This window comes from Natator depressus, chromosome 1, assembly GCF_965152275.1.
Source record: "Natator depressus isolate rNatDep1 chromosome 1, rNatDep2.hap1, whole genome shotgun sequence".
NCBI classification, from domain to species: Eukaryota; Metazoa; Chordata; order Testudines; family Cheloniidae; genus Natator; species Natator depressus.
The window spans coordinates 136,280,957-136,303,987 of NC_134234.1; the positions used below are offsets into that span (position 1 = coordinate 136,280,957).

General features: G+C 40.5%; 1 protein-coding gene across 7 annotated transcripts in view; it reads left to right on the forward strand.

The window, feature by feature from the left end:
- The window catches only part of REPS2 (RALBP1 associated Eps domain containing 2), a 177,493-nt gene that overhangs the window by 113,746 nt on the left and 40,716 nt on the right, over positions 1 to 23,031 (forward strand). For 6 of the 7 annotated variants that reach the window (XM_074967491.1, XM_074967473.1, XM_074967465.1 and 3 more), the window contains 5 exons: positions 2,593 to 2,670; positions 4,204 to 4,270; positions 6,270 to 6,344; positions 11,565 to 11,607; positions 15,163 to 15,299. In XM_074967491.1, the coding sequence (XP_074823592.1) occupies positions 2,593 to 2,670; positions 4,204 to 4,270; positions 6,270 to 6,344; positions 11,565 to 11,607; positions 15,163 to 15,299 (400 nt within the window). The remainder of the gene's footprint in view (positions 1 to 2,592; positions 2,671 to 4,203; positions 4,271 to 6,269; positions 6,345 to 11,564; positions 11,608 to 15,162; positions 15,300 to 23,031) is intronic. The other variant, XM_074967481.1, reaches the window with a different exon arrangement.

A 23,031-nucleotide genomic window follows, 5' to 3' on the forward strand; every position in this document is an offset into this window, starting at 1 on the left:
TATGTTCTATAACTAGATTTCACCAAGCCAGTAACAAATGTGAACTCCCGAATCACTCTACCACTCTACCATGTAGTCACAGACTGGACTTTGTGATGAAATGGTCACTTAAACCAAAAATCACACCACATCAGGTTGCTCCCAATCCCAAGTGATCAGCTGCTTACCCCAGATCAGTTGGTACTCCAGAGCTTACACCAAAGACAATGCTGGCAGCCAATTCTGTAGTAAACTAACTGTAGGTTTATTAGCTAAGAAAAGGAAATGAGAGTAATTGAGAGCTAAAAGCAGGTAAAATATAACAGGTGAGTCACTGTTTGTAATTCTAAGTGGTGGCAGTGATGTAATAAACTGCCAGTCTCCCAAAAGTCTTTTCAGGGTACCCAGATTGTCTCTGGGGATCTCTGCTTTGCATCTGGTACAGTTCCCTGTAAAAGTCCAAACAGTCTAGAGATGAAGGATCTTTCCATGAGTCCATATTTGTAGTTTCTTCACTCCGAGAGCAAGCTGACAGTCTCTCTACCCACATTGGCTTTTCTTTTGATGACAGGGAGTGAAGAGCCATCATACATAATGGCCACTTGCTTTGAAATTAACATTTTCTGTTTAAGTCCTTCATTGGCATTTCACAAGATTTCTTTGTTGGGCTATTTAGTTACAGGGGTGTACACAATGAAAATGTTTGCTATTACATTAGAACAGGAACAAATGAATGAAAATAATACAAGTAACATTCCTCTAATTTTCATGAAGTTCAAACACCTGAGTACACTCATACATTTACACTCATTTTGATCTATACTAATACAAAAGTCTATTGGTCTGTTGCCCTGATCTGACTGGGTCTGGCCAGCATCACAGCAGTAATACTAGGAGTAGAATAGTAGTAATAAAATATGTTATCTAGTGGTAAGATGAAATCCTCCACTGGGCAGTTGTTAGCAGTGGGAGATACAGCAGAAGATTTTCAAAATGCCATATTGTAAGTTAATTTTTAATTTAATTTTCAAGATAAGCTTTTGAGCACCCCTGTCTGTAACTCACCAGGCTCTGTCTTGCCCTTTAAAACAACCTGCTTAACACAACCACCAAATAACTCCACTCTCCCCAACCTATGAGCTGTTTCTTTGGTAGTTAGGTCCCACATTCACGAGGAGCTGGATATTCTGCTTCTCTCTTCCTCATTTCTCTGGTGTGAGGGTGTCCAGTGCTGCCTGGAAACGTGGCAAGAAATACTTTTTCTCTATTAGCTGGTTCATTGGAAAAAAAATTGAATTTATGGAGGTCTAGCTATTGGGTGAGATAGGACAGTGTCATCTGACCATATTGCAGTTGATTAGACCATTTGACAATCAGCAGGCTCAGCTCTTTTTTCTTCTTGTCTCTATCTCTCCCGCCCTCCTCCCCCACCCACCCGCCAATCTGTGACCTACAGTATTTCTGTTGAGCTGTAGCAGCCAGTGCTCTCTAGGCTTAGATGTGCCCAATTATCCATGATTAATGAATTGTAAAACCTTGCCTCAAAACTGACCTGAAATGATTTTGACTGAAGTGTTCTGATTTTTTCCTGACTGATGTTTTTATTTTGAAAAATAATACACTGTGTAAATGTGATTCAGAAAGAGAGTAATTCATCATTGTCTCTGGGGAGTGCAGTGATTCACTTTCATAATTTAATTTGTGGTTCAGCTATTCAGGAAATAGAGTTCATACATGTGATCACAAGAGACTGAACATATTTTATTACCAATGCAATCAATTATGTGTTTTCTTCCTGTCGTCTTCCCTTTCCATCCATGATAAATTCAGGTAGTTTAAAGAGCATCCTTATTTGTAATTGCTGAAATACAGTACAACAGAAATGATTTCTTGGATTTATGTATGAAGAGGGTTATGACAGGAGATGGGTCATGTGTGGATAACAGACTCTTTCAAAGGCAGAGGGTTTTAATAAACTTGAAATATCAATTAACAGTTTTGGTATGTTTTGTAAAGGAGCAATTCATTTTCATTTTTAACATTAAGAAGTACTATCTGCCCATATTTTCTCTCTTTGGTTTTCTGAGACTCTCAGCACTTTCTTTCTGGTCTCCTATATTTGACTCTTACATACTTTCTCCCTTTGTACCCCCTCTCCTCCACACACATCAGTGCATACTTCCTTGCAGCAAATAGCTTGGGAGACAAGACAGAAGATTTCTCATGAGGTCGATGAAACTGCCAGCAGTTGCTTTAAGCTCCTCTTTGAAACAGCACCTGACCCAAAGTCCATTGAAATCAACGGAAGTGTTTCCATTCACTTCAATGGGCATTGCTTCAGGCCCTTAGCCTTTTCCTCGACCTTTATGATTTCTTGACTCAGAAGGTGGGGGAAAAGCCAGTCTGGAGTCTGGGCCTCTAGTACATTGCAGCTAGACCACTATGGTTGGATATTTAGGCTCTCAAAACATTTGTCTCTAGCATCCCAACATGAATCTGAAATTCATTGTAGATTTTGATGATGGTGAAAACTGAAGCTATCGAACTGTAATAGATTTTTCTCTTTTCCTCCCCAATGTTTTCGCCTTTGTTTAAAAAAAAAAAAAAAATCAGCTTGAAACTGTCCGTGAAGATCCAACCAACTCAGAGCTGTTGATTCTCTTTGATGTGGCGACCTCTGTTGTTGAGCCAGTCGGTGACCAATTTTTTTTTTATTCTACCATATTATTGTCTGTGCACTAGAAAGTATTATAGTCACAATCATGGTTAATATAGAGATTGACATTTGTCCATATTTTTTCAAAGCACCTACACAATGGATTTGCATGTTACTTCCACTGAAATCAACAGGAACTGTGCTGCGAAAAATCCACATGCTACTTCATAAAATAGATCTCTAATTCCTAACCATGAATTCAGTCCACATTTCTGTACCCACCATTATGGGCCTAATGGATTGAAACCTGGTCTCATGGGCCTGGCTGTCAATAACAGCATCCACAGGCATCAACTGCGTGGATGCTCCAAGGCTGGAGCACCCACAGGGAAAAATTAGCGGGTGCTCCACACCCACCGGCAGCCAAGCTCCCCCTGCCTCCTCCCTTGATTGCACCGCGTTCCTGCTCCTCCCTCTCCCTCTCCCTCTCCCTCCCAGCACTTCTGCCCGCTGTCAAACAGCTGTTTGCCGGCTCTCCGGTAGGGAAGGGGAGGAGCGGGGGCACAGTGCACTCAAGGGAGGAGGCGGGAAAGAGGTGGGGTGGAGGTAGAGCAGGGGTGGGAAGAGGCAGGGAAGGGGTGGGGACTTGGGGGAAGGGGTGGAATGGGGGCAGGGCTGGGGGTAGAGAGGGGTCGAGCACCCACTGGTGGGAGCAGAAGTCGGCGCCTATGACAGCATCAGTAAGCATGTGAAGAATTTTGGGTTCTGGCATTGCCTTGCCCACTGAATCCCAGGTCCTGCTGTTACTGAGACAAGTAGCAGAACAGCTCCCTTTTTGGTGAGGTAACTAGCAGAGATTATAGGAGTAGCAAATGCCCACATTATGGGTTACTACTGTAATCAAAGCAGTTGACCTCATTTGTCAGAACTGGGTTAAAGTTCCTGGTCTCTGCCCCGGAGGCCTGAATTGGGATCATGGAAGTTGTGCCCTATGGACCCCAGCTTTCCCCACTTCAAAAGTATTCAGTGAGAGGAAGGAGTAGGCCAGAGGTCAATTAACTCATCAGGAAGATTTCCTCACGCACAAGAGGCACAGGACAGAGAAGTCTGACCCCAACTTTGACTAAAGAGGCTATTCTGATTGTTGTACTGTTTCTGATGGAGGGGAATTTTCAACTAGTGTAAAGCTGATAGAGCTGGCTCCCCATGCCTTGCACAGGGGGCACATCATCAGAAAGAAGAGGACAGAGCAGAATTCTTCTCCAATATGAGAATTCTCAGCTGGCTTACGGTCCCTTAGGCACTATAGCCAGCTGTTGCAAGTTATAGCTGCCCCAGGCTGCCCTTTCTAATGTCAGGACTGCAACTGAGGCAGCTTGAGAAGCAGGAGGCTATAATTGTCTTCATAATGACCCTCCCCACTTCTTCGAGTGTATCTGGTGCAGGAGAGAATATTGGGCTGTATTTCTGTTAGTCCATGTGCTTAAACATTTGACTATGGAAGTGTTTGTGCATATTTGATACAGCAATCTGTATAATAAATCAATCTTTTTTTCTTCTGTGAGAAGACATCGGTTGAGGAGATGCCTGATAAATCTGCCCTGACACAAGATGCAGATAGTGATGACAGTCAAGGTATGAGAGCAAAGTGTCTTGTCTTTTTTTGCTTCATTCATTAGGTTTTAGATGTAAATAAGCGCTTTATACAATTCCCTTTGCTAACAGAATCTGTGCAAATCTAGCTTCTGAGTCAGTTATGCATTTATGTAAATCTGAAAAAAGGTTTGTAACAGTAACCAAAGAGAGGACTTACTGACAGCAACAGAGCTGAAGAAAAACAAAATGGTCAGTTATTTTAAAATGAACCCCTCATATTTGCATAACCTTTAAAACCCAAATACACCTTCTAAATGTATTTTGGTCCAAATGGGCCTAATGTCATAGTTTTTGCCTAAGACTTCAACAAGAATTTTGCTTGAGTAAAGAGTGCAGGATCTCGACTTTAAAGGTAATAAAACGACCAGTGATGATTTCTTTTAGGCCTGCCTCAGATCTGCCTCATTCTCTGTAGCTGACATTCTTAGGTAACAAGGAAAGCCTTTAGGTATGTAATGGTCCCATAAGGATGAACTTTTGCTTTATGCATATTTACAAATTGTTTTCTATATGATTATGGAAATCTACCTCTTTTTCTTAGCCAAGGCACAGTTGCAGGCATGGAAGGTACACTTGGTCTTATTCTTTAAGTTATTACTATAAATGGGATTTAAAAGAAAAGGGAATATTCCATCAAGGTGCTGCCCGGAAGGAGAACTCCCAGATAGAACCAGATGATTTTTTTGTCAAATAGTAAATTTGCCAAAAATGCACTTTTGAGGCACTGAAACTTTTTGCGAATTTGCCTAACTGTTTCAAGGGGGAAAATTAAAATGTTTTATTTCTGCTTTTTGGTTTTGAAATGTTTTGATTTTTCATTTTGAAATGGCATTTCATTTTGAGATTGTTATTTTAAAACACCCCAAAATGATTCGGAACAAAAAATTCATTTTGGTCAAACTAAACATTTTGTTCAACCGGAACAAAATGAAAAGCTGAAAAAGTGGTTTTTTTTTTCCATTTTGCATTTTGTTGAGGTCTAACGCAATGTTTTGTTAAAATGGAAACAGATTTTTTTTTCCCCCCCAGAAATTTTTCGGTTTGGCCTCTGAACTGAAAAATCAATTACTTGCTTAGCTTTACTCTTGAGGAGTCAGAATTCTGTAGCTCAGGATGTTTTAAGCGAAACAAATTCTCATTCATTTCCATCATCTCACAGGTAAATCAATTCTGCATTGTCACTTAATTGTATATTTAAACGTATATAATAGTGGAAATAGAGATGGGAATGAGTCCACGTAAATTCCTTTTACTCAGGACATATTGCAATGAAGTGAGTTTCATCCGTAGTGATCCCGTATAATACAGTTCTCAGCAAAACGAGTACAGCTTTTTTGGTTGGTTTTTGTTTTGCTCATGTCCTTGATGTGGGATGTTTTAGGTGTTGGTGGAAAAGGGATATTGTGATCTAAACCTTTGCTAGAGGAGTAAGCCCAGAGAACCGGGAGCTCCTGGATTCTGATCCTGGCTTGGTTGCTGACTCACTGTGTGCCTTTGGGCAAGTCACTTAGACCCAAGTTATCAAAAGATTTTGAATGCCTCAGTTTTTAGGTTTCTAGCATGAGATGCTTAGGTCCTAACTTTCAGAGTTATTGACCACTGAACATGCTCAGTTCCATTAACTGGAGTTGCAAGTGCTCAGCACCTTTGAAAATTGTGAACTCGGTCTCTCAAGTTAAACACCTAAAAGCTGAGGCACCGAAAATTTCTGATCGGTTGGCAGCTTGGGCCTAGAGCTCTCTGTGCCTCACTTTTTTATTTATTATTTTTTATTATTATCATCATCATCATAATTAAATAAAGATAATAGTGACTTCACACTGTTGGTATGAGGAATAATTTACCTAATGTGTGTACATTTCTTTTCAGCATGTATGAAATATTATTAATAGGGCCTTAATCAATGTTGAGAGCTATTGACTTTTGTTTTCAAGTACATAATTAATTTAAAATAACTTTCAATTTATTTTTAATTAAGCTCTGAACATAAGCACTACTGCCAAAACAATACCAAAGGATTTTAAACCATCTCAACACTTGTCTGTCAAAACAGGTAAGAGGAGAAAATTTTCATGTTTAAAAAAAAAAAAATTATATATATATATATATTTTTAAAGAACTTGTCAGCTAAACAATTTTCTTACCAAAATAAGCCTAAATTTGTTTTATTTCATTTCATTTCACTGGTAATGTTCCTTTCACTCTAGTGATAATTTTTTATAATAAAATTACTTTTAAAAAATGATCGCATGGGTTAATGACCATTATTTGCAAAATTCATCCAAATTAGGATTTGAACTTGTCAAAAAGGTTCATCTACTGTACCTTTCTTCTGATTTTTATTTTTTAATGGAATTAAAAAAATCTTTTATTAATTTCTTAAGCACAAAGGACATTCTGTAATATAGCATATTGTACAGTTCTATTTTTTTCTGTACATTAGATTGGTAGAAGTTGGTAATAATATAACTGTTGATGGAAATCCTTCCCAAACACAAAGTAAACATTATATCTTGCCAGTAATGATTCTGAACAGTCTTAATTTTCACAAGAGTTGAGTACCCATAATGCTCAGAGAAGTCAATGAGTGCTTAGCAATTTTGAAAACTAGACCTTGTGACAGGAATTATGGTGCTATAGGACTGGCTCCACAGTTCAGGCTGGAAGTAGCTTTCCTTTCCGGTAGCTACCTTCCCTTCCCCACCCCTATCATCTGAGAAAGTTTTATTTCTGGAATGGCATATGTCAAAAATCGCTTGCTTGGTCCAGAAACTTCATACTTGTTCTGTTCATTTAACCTCAGTGAGAACTGGTGACTTTAAAATTAACCACCCAGCCTTCCTAAAAATATTCCTTGCAGAACTCTGAATATTTGAAAACTTTATCAGGTCTCAGTAGAGCTTATAAATCTCAGTGGTTAACCATTTAGGTATTAGTGCAAATCTGGGTTTGCCCTTTTTAAAAAAATTGAAGTTTCTCATCCTTTTAATTACGAAGATATCCTTGATTAAGCAAACTGACCCCAAGGGCCTGTCTTAGCAGTTGTGCCTTAAAATTCAAGGTTATTAATGGCCCCTCAACAGCTGTGTGCCTCATTTCCAACTCTGTTTTCCTGGCTCCTTCCCAAACACTTGGTAACTGCCAGATTCCCTATCTTGAGCTCATGTTCTTGACTGATTGCTTGGTCTCCTGCATACATACTTCCCTCTAGGGAGGAAGAGTTAGTGGCAGAATCTTCATCTTTCTCTCTTTGTACTCCCCCAGGGATTTCTGAATTTCATTTTAGCAGGACTAGCTATTGCTTGGGGCAGGTACCTGTCAGTCTCCAGCACTCGGGCCATGCCAGGGCCAGCAGCCTCTTCATCTCTGAGTCGCCCCTCTTAGGCTTCCCAGCTACGGAGGCTGCCGCTGCCCTGGGCTCGGGCCACCCAGCTCCCCCCGAGTGGCACCCGGTTCCTGCTGCTCTCGGCCAGCAGGTGCGGGGCTCCAGCCGAGCCCAGCCCCTTGCATCTCCTCCGCGGTGGCGCCCCCTGCCCGCGTCTTCCCGGGCTGCCGCGGTGGCAGCGGCTGGGAGCCTAAGAGGGGCGACTCAGAGATGAAGAGGCTGCTGGCCCTGGCGCTGCCTGAGCGCTAGAGACTGGCAGGTACCTGCCCCTAAGCAATAGTGTAAAAAAAAAAAAAATTGGGGCACAGCTTTGTGGTGCCCCCAAATCTTGGCGCCCTAGGCGGCTGCCTAGTTCACCTAGTGGTTACACTGGCCCTGCGTGCAGGGCTCTAATTGAGATAAATAGGGAAAGTTCAGTTCTCTCTTGGAGTTGTTGATTCAGGCTGTCTGCCTGTGTTATAAACTCAGGAAGGACAGCATTTCATTGGTTCACATTTGGAAGGTTTTCTTCACTATCATAAAGATTAGTAATTTGAAGCCAATGCAAACTGTTTGATTCAGCACCTTTGCAAATCGGGCCACTTATTTAGGTGCCCCTATGAAATTACATTATTGAATGTGGGCACCCACCTTTAAAAAATTTGGTCTTTAATCATTTCCAAATGACAGCTTAAATTCTGCTCTTGCTGCTTAAGCCAAGCAAGAAGCAGCTCAGTGTGTTGCAGACTGTGTACGAGTGTTTTAGGATAGTCAAGAAATACTCGCAAAAAGAAAAGGAGTACTAGTGGCACCTTAGAGACTAACCAATTTATTTGAGCATAAGCTTTCGTGAGCTACAGCTCACTTCATCGGATGCATTCAGTGGAAAATACAGTGAGGAGATTTATATACACACAGAACATGAAAAAATGGGTGTTATCATACACACTGTAAGGAGAGTGATCACTTAAGGTGAGCTATTACCAGCAGGAGAGCCGGGGGGAGAAAACCTTTTGTAGTGATAATCAAGGTGGGCCCATTTCCAGCAGTTAACAGGAACGTCTGAGGAGCAGTGGGGGGTGGGGGAAATAAACATGGGGAAATAGTTTTACTTTATGTAATGACACATCCACTCCCAGTCTCTATTCAAGCCTAAGTTATTTGTGTCCAGTTTGCAAATTAATTCCAATTCAGCAGTCTCTCGTTGGAGTCTGTTTTTGAAGTCTTTTTGTTCTAATATTGCGACCTTTAGGTCTGAAATTGAGTGACCAGAGAGATTGAAGTGTTCTCTGACTGGTTTATGAATGTTATAATTCTTGACCTCTGATTTGTGTCCATTTATTCTTTTACGTAGAGGCTGTCCAGTTTGACCGATGTACATGGCAGAGGGGCATTGCTGGCACATGATGGCATATATCACATTGGTAGATGTGCAGGTGAACGAGCCTCTGATAGTGTGGCTGATGTGATTAGGCCCTGTGATGGTGTCCCCTGAATAGATATGTGGACACAGTTGGCAACGGGCTTTGTTGCAAGGATAGGTTCCTGGGTTAGTGGTTCTGTTGTGTGGTGTGTGGTTGCTGGTGAGTATTTGCTTCAGGTTGGGGGGCTGTCTGTAGGCAAGGACTGGCCTGTCTCCCAAGATTTGTGAGAGGGATGGGTCGTCCTTCAGGATAGGTTGTAGATCCTTGATGATGCGTTGGAGAGGTTTTAGTTGGGGGCTGAAGGTGATGGCTAGTGGCGTTCTGTGATCACTCTCCTTACAGTGGGTATGATAACACCCATTTTTTCATGTTCTGTGTGTATATAAATCTCCTCATTGTATTTTCCACTGAATGCATCCGATGAAGTGAGCTGTAGCTCACGAAAGCTTATGCTCAAATAACTTGGTTAGTCTCTAAGGTGCCACTAGTACTCCTTTTCTTTTTGCGAATACAGACTAACACGGCTGCTACTCTGAAACCTGTCAAGAAATACTTGTTTCTTCCTTTCTCTTTTCAACCACTTTAACATATTAGCACCATTTACTGCATGGCTTTCAGTTCAGTCTTCAGCCTCTAAAGCAGACCACCACACTCTTTAATTTTCCAGATCTGAACAGACTCCAAGACATTAGATTACAGCCCAAAGGTCCAGAATCTGCATTCTAAGGTTCCAAAAAAAAAAAAAAAAAAAAAAGGAATTGGGAATTGCTAGTGTCCCTGACCTTTCTTTTGTGTTTTTCATGTGAGATGCAGGCTTATGTGCACTGAGGCAGTGGACTGAAGTATTGTTACATTTTCTGGAGGTATCTGTGCAACTAATGATTGCACGTACAAATAAACTGCTTTTCCTTATTTAGGAGAAAAAACCCAAATAGTTCTCCCCCCTCTCCCCCCAGGCTGGGTGTCATGGAATCTTAATCTTGAATTTCCTGACTTTCACTTGCTTAAGAAAAGGCCTCGACCATAACACTGCATTGATGTAGTTCTTTATTTAATACAATAATCAGTTCAAAATAGGATTCTGTCTTCTCTCTATGTCCTCATGTTCACCTCAACAAAACATCATTTGAGGACTCTGATGTCAACCTTCCATAAAGTTTTGTGGGGGGGAATCTGAAGAAAATATAAATATTCTAAAAATATGGTTCACCTTGAAGGATATAAAATGAGAAGGCAAATCTTTCAAAAATTATACATATAATTCAATAGTTATCATTAATACTGTTAAAATTGGGTCATATGATTGTAGAAATCTGTTGCTAAAATTGTATTCTGTGGGTGTTTCAAACCTAAAAAAAGATATTCATTATTGTTCATTGTTAATGGTAATTCCTTCTCCTCTCTTCTTTTAGTTGCTAGTAAGAGTTGGTTACACTGAGTCAGTTTGTTGATGACATTAATCTACTGAGAGATTCGTTCATAAGTGGTTTTCTTATTGAGCATTAATCACTACCAGTTGCATCTGTATATCCTCCACGCAGAGCCTCAGTCAATAGTGTACAAGCCATGCAAACAACTTCTCTTGTGAGGAAAAAGTGCATGTTTGTGGATCTACATTATGTTGCCTGCTATCTCATTTGTTCTGCATGTCTGTAAACCCCCCAACTGGTATGTGCATACAAAAGAATAATACAAGCCATTAAAAAGTCAACATTTGCCAACTGCTACCACAGATAGAGCCTGTGTAGGAAAATCTATGGTAAAATCAGATAGATATTGGAGTGTGGTAATTGTCGCAAAATACTGATTTTTTCTGAAGGCAACAACACTGAAAGTCTCTCCCTAGTACCATCCCTCTGGGTTCTCTTTAGCATTCTATCTAGTATAACAATTTTTTTAAAAAAGGAACTTACCTATCTTAGACTTTTAAAATTGTTTACACTGGTGTAATACCCCAAGAATCTTTCTTTCAGGGAAGTAGATTTGAAAGCAAGCACAAAGTGACATTTCTCAAAATTACTTTTTGTTTAGAGAGGAGACTAATAGAAAGGGATGTACATATATAGGGAATGGTTCCAAGAAGGTAAATCATTCACTGCTGTTTTTCATGTCTCATAAAACAAGAAAAGTAAAACTGACTAAAGGCAACAAATTTAAAATCAATAAAGGAAATACTTTTTAAACAACTCTGAAACTGTGGAACTTATTGCTGCAAGATATAACTGAAGCCAAGAGTTGGAATAGCCAGTCTCAGTGGGACTAAAAAAAGAACTAGAGGATTTATGTGGGTAATGAGAACATCCACTGTTACAGATGGGGAGTGAGGAGTGAAAACAATTGAATCCTCATTATTATGCAGGGATAAACATCACTCTGACATGCTCCATTTGTTTGTAATTAATTCTAACTATCTATCATTCTGCAGATAAAGAAACCTCTTCTTTTTTAAAAAAAATGTTTTTAACAAGTAATCTGTTGGTTTCAGTTGTTCAGGAATCGAACACACTCAAGGCAAGACCAAGATCCAGGTACTTGTTTCTATTTCTGTCAAAGAAATATTCCCATCTGAAGAGATCTTCAACAGTGTATTATTTAAACATCAAACTGTTTAGGAGTGAAGGTGTTGGTGTTGCATTTTATTAACTGTGGTGGAAATAGAAGCCAGCCTAATGTCATGTAGGGAGATCCGTCATCATCCCATTTCAGGAACAGTCTCGAGACTTCATCTAATTAAAAGTTGCATGCTACATGTGGATAGCAACATTGGACAATCTAGAGAGCACCAATAATGGCAGCATCTGATGCGGCTGACTGTGTCCTGTCTTTTGAATTGTGTACTATCACATCTAACAGTAACCGGTTGGTGTGTAGAAGAACATAGTGTATGGTTCATATAAGAATGTGGATTAAAAATGAAAGCTGCTAAGTTGGTTACTTGCAGGGAATGAAAAAGGCAACTCATGTCTGAAAATATTGTGTAATCCAAAAATACAATAACTGGGTTAAGCACTGTTTTTGGCTGATCAGCATTCTGGTATGCCCACATCTTATATTCTACTTTAGGCTGTCTATTTCAGCCAGTGAGATTAAGTACTTTAGTGCTTCATTTCTTTCTCTAATGTATTGAATGTGTAATCATGAGTCTCTTCCTCATAAAGCTTATAATTAATTGAACAAAAAGGAGGAGGAGGAGAAAAAAGTAGCCTGGCAGAGGAGGAGGATATACCAAAGAATGGGAGAAACTAAAAGAAATAAACACTTTGAAATTAAACTAAAGACTGTAGAGAACAAAATTATATGCTTGACTGTTTAGAGTTTGTTTCAAGGGTTGTAGATGTAGCCTCTAAAGCCAGAAGTTGTAAAAGTACTAAGCAGACTTCTCTGCAGCAGATGTATTTTTGCTCCCAAAATGGCAGTAAACTGAGGGGAGGGAGGGAAAGGAATTTGACTGGTCTACTACAGCAAAGCAGAACACTGGTGCTGCAGACAGATAGTATTTGCAGGGCAGAAGTTTGATATACTTCAGGGTTGGAAAAAAGTATTGAGAGGGGAAGAATATGAATTTATGTCTAATCAGATAGTAAAGTGAGTAGTAGAAAATTAAAACAAGGAAAAATGCACTTGGGACGGGTATGCAAAAACTGGAAATGAATTCATCGGAGAAGAGGAATGCAAGGTTGATGTGATGTGATAAGGAAATTTTTACTTCTGGAGAGCTGAGTTTATCCCCAGAGGATATGAGTAGAGCTGTGTAAAGGACAGAAGTTCCATTTTGCAAAGGATTTCGAGGTTTCAGAATTTGGCTGTTTAAATTAGGAACAAAACCTGAACATTTTGAAATTCTCTGCAGATGAAAATTCAAAAATTTCCCTCCCCTCCTTTTTGATTTTGTATTCTATTACAACAAATGTAAAAAATTTGGAAACGAAAAATGGAAATGTTTCATTCAAATAATGTTGCAAGAGGATATTGACTATTTTAAAACTAAAATTCCTGCAAAATAGACTGCATTTCGATTTTGATAGAACTTCATATTGTGACAGAATATGGTTCCCTTGAAGTTTATAAGACCAACTCTAGATAGGAGTTCTAACTCTTAGCCTAGTTCAATCTATAGAGATTCATGCTTCTAGTTCTGGAGGTCCCCGGTTCAATCCCTGGTGTCAGTCAATATGGTGGCCTTCAAGTACTGTAGCATTGTATTAACTCTGCAAGGCCAGATGCATTTTTGTCTCCTAGGTACTACTTTACAGTTCTTTACTGCATGAATGATAAAGTATAAAGCTGCCTATCCCCCTTCCCCCCCAATATATCTCCCCTTCCATTGTTTATTGTTTATATTTGAAGTACAGTATTTTAAGGGCCTAATCCAAAGCCCTCTGGCTTTAATGGATTTTGGATCAGGTTTTAAAGGAGTAGGGTTGGAGGATTCTAAACCCTGGGCTGAAAAATGCAGTGGAAGCAAAGGCGACGTGTTGCATGTGAACTCTGAAACAAGTTGGGTTTTACCTCATATGTTTATTGGTTTCATCAAAAATATAAGATTGAAGTTGCCGGCGTCCAACCTGTTAACAAAGAATTGTCTACTAACTGCTGCCGATTTGGCAAAAGCTGCTGATCCCTTTACCCGTTGGTTGGAGTTTTTGCCGGTTGTAGACAAATCTTTTTTTGTCTTGCCTGCCATGCATAATGCGTTACAGTAAGTATAACACTTCATGTTGTCAGTCCTGATTTGAGTAAAGTCTGCAGCCTTGCAGAGAAAACTTGTGACTCCAACAGCAGAAAAATATTGGGCTCCACTTAAGATAATGAAACTTGTTACAAGTGTTTAGAAAATACATTGGATAGTGCACAGACAGTATCACGAAAATGGATCATTGTGAATGGTGAATTCAAGTGATACATATATTGCTCCTAAGAATAGACAGTCACATTCCAGTTTAAGGCATGGTAATGTGAGTTCAGATAGTTTTGCCCTGTTGTCCTACCACTTAATTATTAGTTTAGACCCCCAAATTACCAACTAGCTAGGTCATGGGCTGAAGGAGACTCATGTGATCTGAACCAGACAGTTCAGATTGTCTCTGCTGCAACACATTTAGGGCAAAAAAAACCTGGGCTTGTCTAGGCTGCTTGCTCAAGGAGGTACAGATTTCTCCTCCCTGAGCCAGGAAGGGCAGGCAGTGTTTCTAATACTGCCCTCCCTGAGGAATTCCATTAGAGGAGGACAGCTTTTTAATTTCCCCAATGGTCTGTTGGAACCCCATAAACAGGTGCTGTGAGGGTGAACTGAATAAGACTGGGCCCCTTTTTGGCCATCCTGCTCAGCTGCAGACCCTGGAAAGGAGATGGAGTTGTAGGCATATTGCACTGTTACAGATCCTCTCAGGGGGATTTTGCATTGCCAGCAGCCCTGTGCCCCGGTGGATTATGCTGGCAGAATCCATCAAAACTGCAGGCTGCAAGTGGTCTCCTGCCAGGATACCTTGTTGTTTGAAGTACTATAACTTATGTTACAGTTAAATGCAACATTTTGGCTACATTTCTTTATTTTTGTGCTTTTCAGAATTCAGCCATATTGTAGGAAATAAATATCATAGCAAAAATGCTTCAGAAGCAAGTTAGCACTTTTAATATACTCCTAGTGGCAGCCAGAGCCCAACATGTTGAGAGTTCAAATTAAAGTTTATGGAGAAGGAGAGGAAGAAAGTCAGTAGAAAGGAAAGAAATTTTCACTCAGGTGTATTCAAGATAGTTACTACAATTATTCTGCTGTTGGCTGAGGTCACATGACCCTCAAAGTTTAAAGGAGTGGAGCCTGAAACTATAAAACTAAAACATTGAGGCTAAAAGGCATTTTTAACACTTGTACTAATTCTGTGGCTTGAAAAGTAACCCTCCCTCTCTTTAGAGCAATAATACCCTCTGTCTGTGCCATCTAATATTATGTCCCACCACCATCAGCTGCCCTTTCAATCCATGAGGCAATGATTTTCCACTGTAAAGCTCAACTCCAGTCAAAATTTACTACATTTGTATAAATGAATAGTCTAAAAATATCAGTTGATTTTATTTTCCTTTAGGTCCTATTCTAGCACATCTATTGAAGATACAATGAAAAAGGGGGAAGAGCCCCCTACACCCCCACCAAGGCCCCAGAAATCACATTCCAGAGCCTCCTCCTTGGACTTAAATAAAATCTTCCAGCAAAACACACAAGGTAAACATTCTTATTGCTTATCACTCAGGTACTACTGTGATAGGTGCTTCAGAAATACATCTATTCTAAATAGCTAGCTATCTTTAATAAATATTTACATACAGAACTGTTAATGTTATCAATATATTTCTGCATCAGATGAGAGATATATGTGTGTATATATATATATAGAGAGAGAGATGCGTCAGATGTTGAGACTATTATCTTTATATATATATATTATCTTTATATATATATATATATATAGATAGATAGATATATAATTTTTTTTCTTTGCTGTTCACTGAGGTTATGATTCAGGAAAGGATTTCTTTTTGGGAAAGCAGAAAGTCCCATGGATGCAAATGGGATTTAAGCACATCCTTAAGTGCTTTTCCTAAATAGGGAGGCACTTAAGCACATAGTTTAATAGCTAAAATATTGTTGTTAGAAAACATGTATGGTAGTACAACATTATTTAATGTTATTAAACAACAAAAAAAGTTCAGTATTGGTGTCAGCAAGTAGTAAAATTATACAATGCTGGTGCATACAGTCTGATCTTTTTTTTCTTATAAAACTGTTCACTGATGACTAAGCTTTCAAGATAACACATTTTTCAAACATAGCCCAGCAGTTTTTGCAATGAAAGAAAGCAGCTGGAACAGCTTTAGTGTCTTGAAGCAGAAGTTTTCCAAAACTGATTGAGCAAGATATCCTTAGGTACAGTTTTCTGCCCAACATCAGTTGTACAGGCCATTAGTATATTTACTCAGGGGAAAATAGGTGCATTTCTGCATAGGTTTGTACATAAAAGGATCTTGCTTTGGTTCAATAATACCAATATAAGACTTGGGTTTTTTTAAATGAGATTGCTAGCTCCTTGCTTACCACATTGTCTTTGGTTTAGCACCTGACAAAATTAATCCTCTTTGCTAGGTTCACAGTGTATTATTTTTGCTGCCCTTGGCACACAGCGTGTTGGTTTACGTGTGCACACTTATATGTATTGTTGAGCTTTAGTCATTCCTGGAAACATAATGGTATGTTTCAAGTACAAGCAAAAATGTCACTTAAATACTTATATGAATTGGCAACATCTTTATCTCTTCTTTATGCCCTCACTTAGATAAGAAACATGCCCATTTTTTCTCCAAGGCTGTACATAATATGGTCCTGGAGAAAGGGTGTTCCAGGGGTGACCTGGTGCTCTGTCACGTGGAGGGGGGGAACATCATGGAAGGGATATTCTTGCCTTTGGGCTATTTTTGGACTCTTTTTGTAGTGGCCTTCATTTCCCAGTTTGGGTAAGAGGCTCTGAATGAGAGATTTTCCTGCTTTCTGATCACTGGTAAAAAGAGCAGTTTTGCAGGCTAGGTGATGGTGCAGTGAGGAATGTTGGTGTTCCTGTTAATGGTTGCATCCTGAAGCAGCAACAGTCCCTGTTTGGGGAAAGCTGGGAAAGGAGTGGGTTTGAAAAATGTGTCATTCACTGGGATTGACCTCACGCTTTCAAAAGTCTCTGACACACTGCTGTTCGGGCTCCTGAAACAAGCCACAGGAGGCATACAGCTGATGGTGTTGGTGAGTGTTCTCTGTGGATACAATGTGCTTTCCCTCTTGTGTCATTGCATGTGTTGGGAGTCTGCCTTCAGATTCTTCCTGTGGACTTGAATTTGGAAATAATATATGGAGAATAGCACGGGCCAGCAATGGTTGAAGTATTCCTCTGAATTTTGGCAGATGTCGTGGCTTTAAAAACAGTCTGCATTGGCTACCTGCTGTCCGGCTGCTCACAACATTTTCTGCCTATCAAATCCATTGAAGAGTTTTCTTCTGGACTGCAGTCTGGGCTAACTTCTGTGTTTTTGGCAATGATCGGAGTCCATGTTACAGCAATGCAGTTATCTTTGAAATGTAGTGCTTTTGTATAGTATAGTCTGGAATGCATTTTATTCGCTGTTTAATTTCAATTCTTCATTACAGTTCTTTAATTGCCTGTGTGACACAAAGGTTATTTGTTTTGGGAAGACAAGCAGCTTTGGCCAAGTACTGTAGTTGCAATCATCAATAAGATTCCTGAGTAGATGGAAGCAGGAGAAAATATAATTACAGATTAAATGTGTGTTGTATCATCCATCAAAACAGCCACATAAGTATTTACAAATGAATTTGTGACTGGCAGCTTCAGTTGCTGATTTACTTTTGGAACTCAAGTCCCACTGAGAATATTCTTGCAGTACAAGATCTGTGGAATGCAGGCACCATTTCTTTCATGGGTGTGTAAGCAAACAGTCAGTGGACTCACTTCTTCTAAAACTACTATTGGATGTTGGTTTCAGCCATAGTAGTCAGTAACTCAGGGCCAGCATTTTGGTTGCTCTACCTCAGTCTGTGTAAATTAAATACCATGTTTTCTTAGTAAGAATTGGTCAAGGTTTTTGAGCTTTTATTTTTATTTTATTATTTTATCTTAGCTTATGTAGGTTTGAGGGCCAGATCACAACCTACTATTTATTTTATTATTGCTGGGCAAAAAATGGAAAAAATTTTCATGAAAGTGTTTGCAAAAAATGTCCCCTTATTCCATGAAAATGTTCAAATTTCAAAAATTCTTGACCAGTTCTAATTACTCGTAGACTTTAAGGCCAGAAGGGACCCTCATGATCGTTTAGCTGACCACCTTCATATCGCAAGCCACAGAACCTCTCCCACCACTTCTGTAATAACTTCTGTAGGCGTTATTGACATCCACCTTCGATTGCAGTAATATCTTGGGGCTCCATCTTGCTAGGCTCTAGGCACACACAATGAAATGTTGATGTCTCCTCCAAACAGTGTACAATCTAAGTAAAATAATTCTTTTGTGGAGGAGACCCTTTAAGCATGGATCTTCCCTTCCCCATATGGAAAAGAGGGTCAGTGGCTTTCTGCAGAGACTTCTGAGGGTCTGGCAATCCACGGAAAGGAAGAGATGGGCAGTAGCTAGGGCTGGGGGAGTGTGATTGGGGCAAGAGCAGGGACGTACGTGGGGTTGCTCATTGTTCCGCCTCACCAGCATGCCCTTAAGAGTTCCTCACAGAAAACTAATACAACCAGAAAATATATTTGCCACATTTCTGTGGATTTGGGATTTACCACCATCCATACTGTGAAACTCTGGGTGCCACCAGCAGCTTGGGAATGCTGTAAGAGCCATGCTGCAAGGTGGAGGGAGTGTGCCTCCATGTGGGGGGATAAAGGATGAAGCTTAATATAAAACAAGCCAGGGCAATAATCACAGAATCGTAGGACTGAAAGGGATGTTTAGAGGACATCTAGTCCAGTTCCCTGCACTCATGGCAGGACTAAGTATTATCTAGACCAGTGGTTCTCAAACTAGGGCCGCCGCTTGTTCAGGGAAAGCCCCTGGCGGGCTGGGCTAGTTTGTTTACCTGCCATGTCTGCAGGTTCGGCCAATCGCGGCTCCCACTGGCCGCGGTTCACCACTCCAGGCCAATGTGGGCTGTGGGAAGTGGCACAGGCCAAGGGATGTGCTGACTGCCCTTCCTGCAGCTCCCGTTGGCCTGGAGCAGCGAACCGTGGCCACTGGGAGCCGCGATCAGCCGAACTTGCGGACGCAGCAGGTAAACAAACCAGCCCGGCCCGCCAGGGGCTTTTCCTGAACAAGCGGCAGCCCTAGTTTGAGAACCACTGGTCTAGATAATTCTGTAAAAAAATTACAGATTAAAAATCTGTAATGATGGAGATTTCACAACTTCCCCAGGCAATTTATTCCAGTGCTTAACCACCCTGACAGTTAGGAAGTTTTTCCTAATATCCAACCTAAACCGCCCTTGCTGCAATTTAAGCCCATTTCTTCTTGTCCTGTCCTCAGATGTTAAGAACAACAATTTTTCTCCCTCCTCCTTGTAACAACCTTTTATGTACTTGAAAACTGTTATCATGGCTCCCTCCGTTTTCTCTTCTCCAGACAAAACAAACCCAATTTTTTCCATCTTCCCTCATAGGTTATGTTTTCTAGACCTTTAATCATTTGTGTTGCTGTTCCCCAATTTATCCACATCTTTCCTGGAAGGTAGTGCCCAGAACGGGACACAATACTCCAGTTGAGGCCTAATCAGTGTGGAGTAGAGCGGAAGAATTACATCTTGTGTCTTGCTAACAACACCCCTGCTAATACATCCCAGAATGATGATTGCTTTTTTTGCAACAGCATTACACTGTTGACTCGTATTTAGTTTGTGATCCACCATGACCCCCAGATCCCTTTCTGCAGTACTCCTTCCTCGGCAGTGATTTCCCATTTTGTATGTGTGCAACTGAATGTTCCTTCCTTAGTGGAGTACTTTGCATTTGTGTGTATTGAATTTCATCCTACAGACGCTCCCCGGGTTACTCAAGACCTGACTTACACAAATCCGTACTGATGGAAAAAGTTCCATAAGCTAGAAATAGGAGGTGGGTTTATTTTTTTTGGTGTAATGGTTGGGTATATGTTTCCGACTTACGCAAAATTCGAGTTACGCAAGGCGTTCCGGAACAGAACAATTGCGTAAGTCGGGGAGTATCTGTGTTTACTTCAGACCATTTCTCCAGTTTGTCCAGATCATTTTGAATTCTAATCCTATCCTCCAAGCACTTGCAACCCCTCCCAGCTTGGCATTGTCTGCAAACTTTATAAGTCTATTCTACACGCCATTATGTATCATTGGTGAAGATATTGAACAGAACCGGACCCAGAACTGACCCCTGTGGGACCCCACTCAATATGCCCTTCCAGCTGGACTGTGAACTACTGATAACTACTCTCTGGGAATGGCTTTCCAACCAGTTATGCACCCACCTTATAGTAGCTCCATCTAGGCTGCATTTCCCTAGTTTGTTTATGAGAAGGTCATACAAGACAGTATCAAAAGCCTTACTACAGTCAAGATATACCACATCTACCACTTCCCCCAATCCACAAGGCTAGTTACCATATCAAAGAAAGCTATTAGGTTGGTTTGACACAATTTGTTCTTGACAAATCTATGCTGACTGTTTCTTACCACGTTATTAACTTCTAGGTGTCTGCAAATTGATTGCTTAATCATTTGCTCCATTATCTTTCCAGGTACAGAAGTTAAGCTGATTGGTCTGTAATTCCCCGGGTTGTCTTTATTCCCCTTTTTATAGATTGGCACTGTATTTGCCCTTTTCCAGTCCTATGGAATCTCTCCTGTCTTCCATGACTTTTCAAAGATAATCATTAATGTCTCAGATATCTCCTCTGTCAGCTCTTTGAGTATTCTAAGATGTATTTCATCAGGCCCTGGTGACTTGAACACATCAAGCTTATCTAAGTAATTTTTAACTTGTTCTTTCCCTATTTTAGCCTCTGATGCTACCTCATTTTCACTGGCGTTCACTATGTTAGACGTCCAGTCGCTACTAAACTTTTTGTGAAAACCGAAACATAGAAGTCATTAAGCACTTCTGCCATTTCCACATTTTCTGTTGTTGTTATTTCTCCCCCTCTCCCCTCCGCCCTCATTGAGTAACAGCCCTACCCTGTCCTTGTTTTCCTCTGGCTTCTAATGTATTCGTAGAATGTTTTCTTCTTACCCTTTATGTTTCTAGCTAGTTTAATCTTGTTTGTGCCTTGGCCTTTCTAATTTTGTCCCTACATTCTTGTGTTGTCTGTTTATATTCATCCTTTGTAATTTGACCTAGTTTCCACTTTTTGTAGGACTCCTTTTTGATTTTTAGATCATTTAAGATCTCCTGGATAAGCCAGGTGGTCTGTTCCATATTTCCTATCTTTCCTACACAATGGGATAGTTTGCTCTTGTGCCCTTAATAATGTCTCTTTGAAAAACTGCCAGTTCTCTTGAACTGTTTTTCCCCTTAGACTTGCTTTCCAAGGAATCTTACCTTCCAACTCCCTGAGTTTGCTAAAGTCTGCCTTCTTGAAATCCATTTTCTTTATTATGCTGTTTTCCCTCCTACAATTCCTTAAAATCATGATCACTTTCACCTAAGCTGCCTTCCACTTTCAAATTCTCAACCAATTCTTCCCGATTTGTCAAAATCAAATCTAGAACAGCCAATCCCCTAGTAGCTTTCTCCACCTTCTGAAATAAAAAATTGTCTCCAGTACATTCCAAGAACTTGTTGGCTAATCTGTGCTCTGCTGTGTTGTTTTCCCAACAGATGTCCCCCATCACCACCAAGTCCTGTGCTTTGGATGATTTTGTAAGTTTATAAAAAGCTGTATCCACCTCGTCTTCCTGGTTCGATGGTCTGTAGTAGACCCATACCATGACATCACCCTTGTTTTTTACCCCTTTTAGCCTAGCCAGAGACTTTCAGCAAGTCTGTCTCCTATTTCCATCTCAGCCTCAGCCCAAGTATATACATTTTTAATATATAAGGCAACACTTCCTCCCTTTTTATCCTGCCTTTTCTTCCTGAGCAAGCTTTACCCTTCTATACCAGTATTCCAGTCATGTGTATTATCCCACTATGTGATGCCAACTATGTCATAGCTGTGTTTATTAACTAGCATTTCTAGTTCTTCCTGCTTATTCCCCATACTTCTCGTATTAGTATACAAACATCTAAGGTACTGATTTGATTCCCCCACATGTTCCTTTTGTCTCTCCCTTATCCCTGCTATAACAGCCCATGCTCCCCCCAGATACCGACCCTTCTCCCAGGTCTCCATATTTTTGATTACCTGTGGGCTTTTGTCTCCTGCCCCCATCCACCCTAGTTTAAAGCTCATCTCACTAGATCAGCCAGTCTGTATCCAAACGTACTTTTCCCCTTCCTTGAAAGGTGGACCCCATCTCTACTTAGCAGTCCTTCTTCCCAGAACAGCATCCCGTGATCAAGGCAGCTGAAGCCCTCCTGGTGATACCATCCTTGCAGTCAGGCATTCACCTCCAGTCTGTATCTGTGTCTGCCTGGGCCCCTATCCTTGACCGGAAGGATCGAAGAGAACACCACCTGTGCTCCCAACTGCCTCACCCTTACTCCCAGAGCCCTGTAGTCACTTCTGATCTGCTGAGGGTCAGACCTTGCAGTATCATTAGTGCCCACACTGATGAGTAGCATGGGGTAGTAGTCAGAGGGCTGGGTGATTTTCAACAATCCCTCCATAATGTCTCAGATACAGGTCTCTGGCAGGCTGCATAACTCCCGGGATGCCATGTCAGGCTGACAGATTGGTGACTCCGTCCCCCTCAGATGAGAGTCACCAACCACCACTACCTTATGTTTCCTCCTGGGGGTGGTGGCTGCGATCCTCCCAGTCTTGGGGGTACATGACTTCTCCTCCACATTTGGGGGCACTTCCTCATCGCTCGTTGCCAGAGCAGCATATCAGTTTTCCATCACCATGGTGGGTGGGATGGGAGTAGGGTGGTTCACTGCCTGCTGACAGAAGTAACCAGCAGCCTCCCTATGACAGGACACTGGACACATTTTAAAACAATTTCACAAAATCTGAAACTAGATGATTAAAAAACAGGAAAATAGATAATAAATTTAGAAAATAGAAAAGAACAATAATTAGAAAATGAGATGACCTAAAAACTGAAAAAGAAAAGACATGAATAAAAATGATAAATGGACATGAAAAAATATACTAAAATAGTATAAAATGTATTAAAATAAGTTTATGGGCAAGGGATTTAAAAATAAAGCAAGTCTAGCAGGCAGTGTGCTTTACATCACTTCAGACATTTTCCTTGCTTGCTTGTTTTGT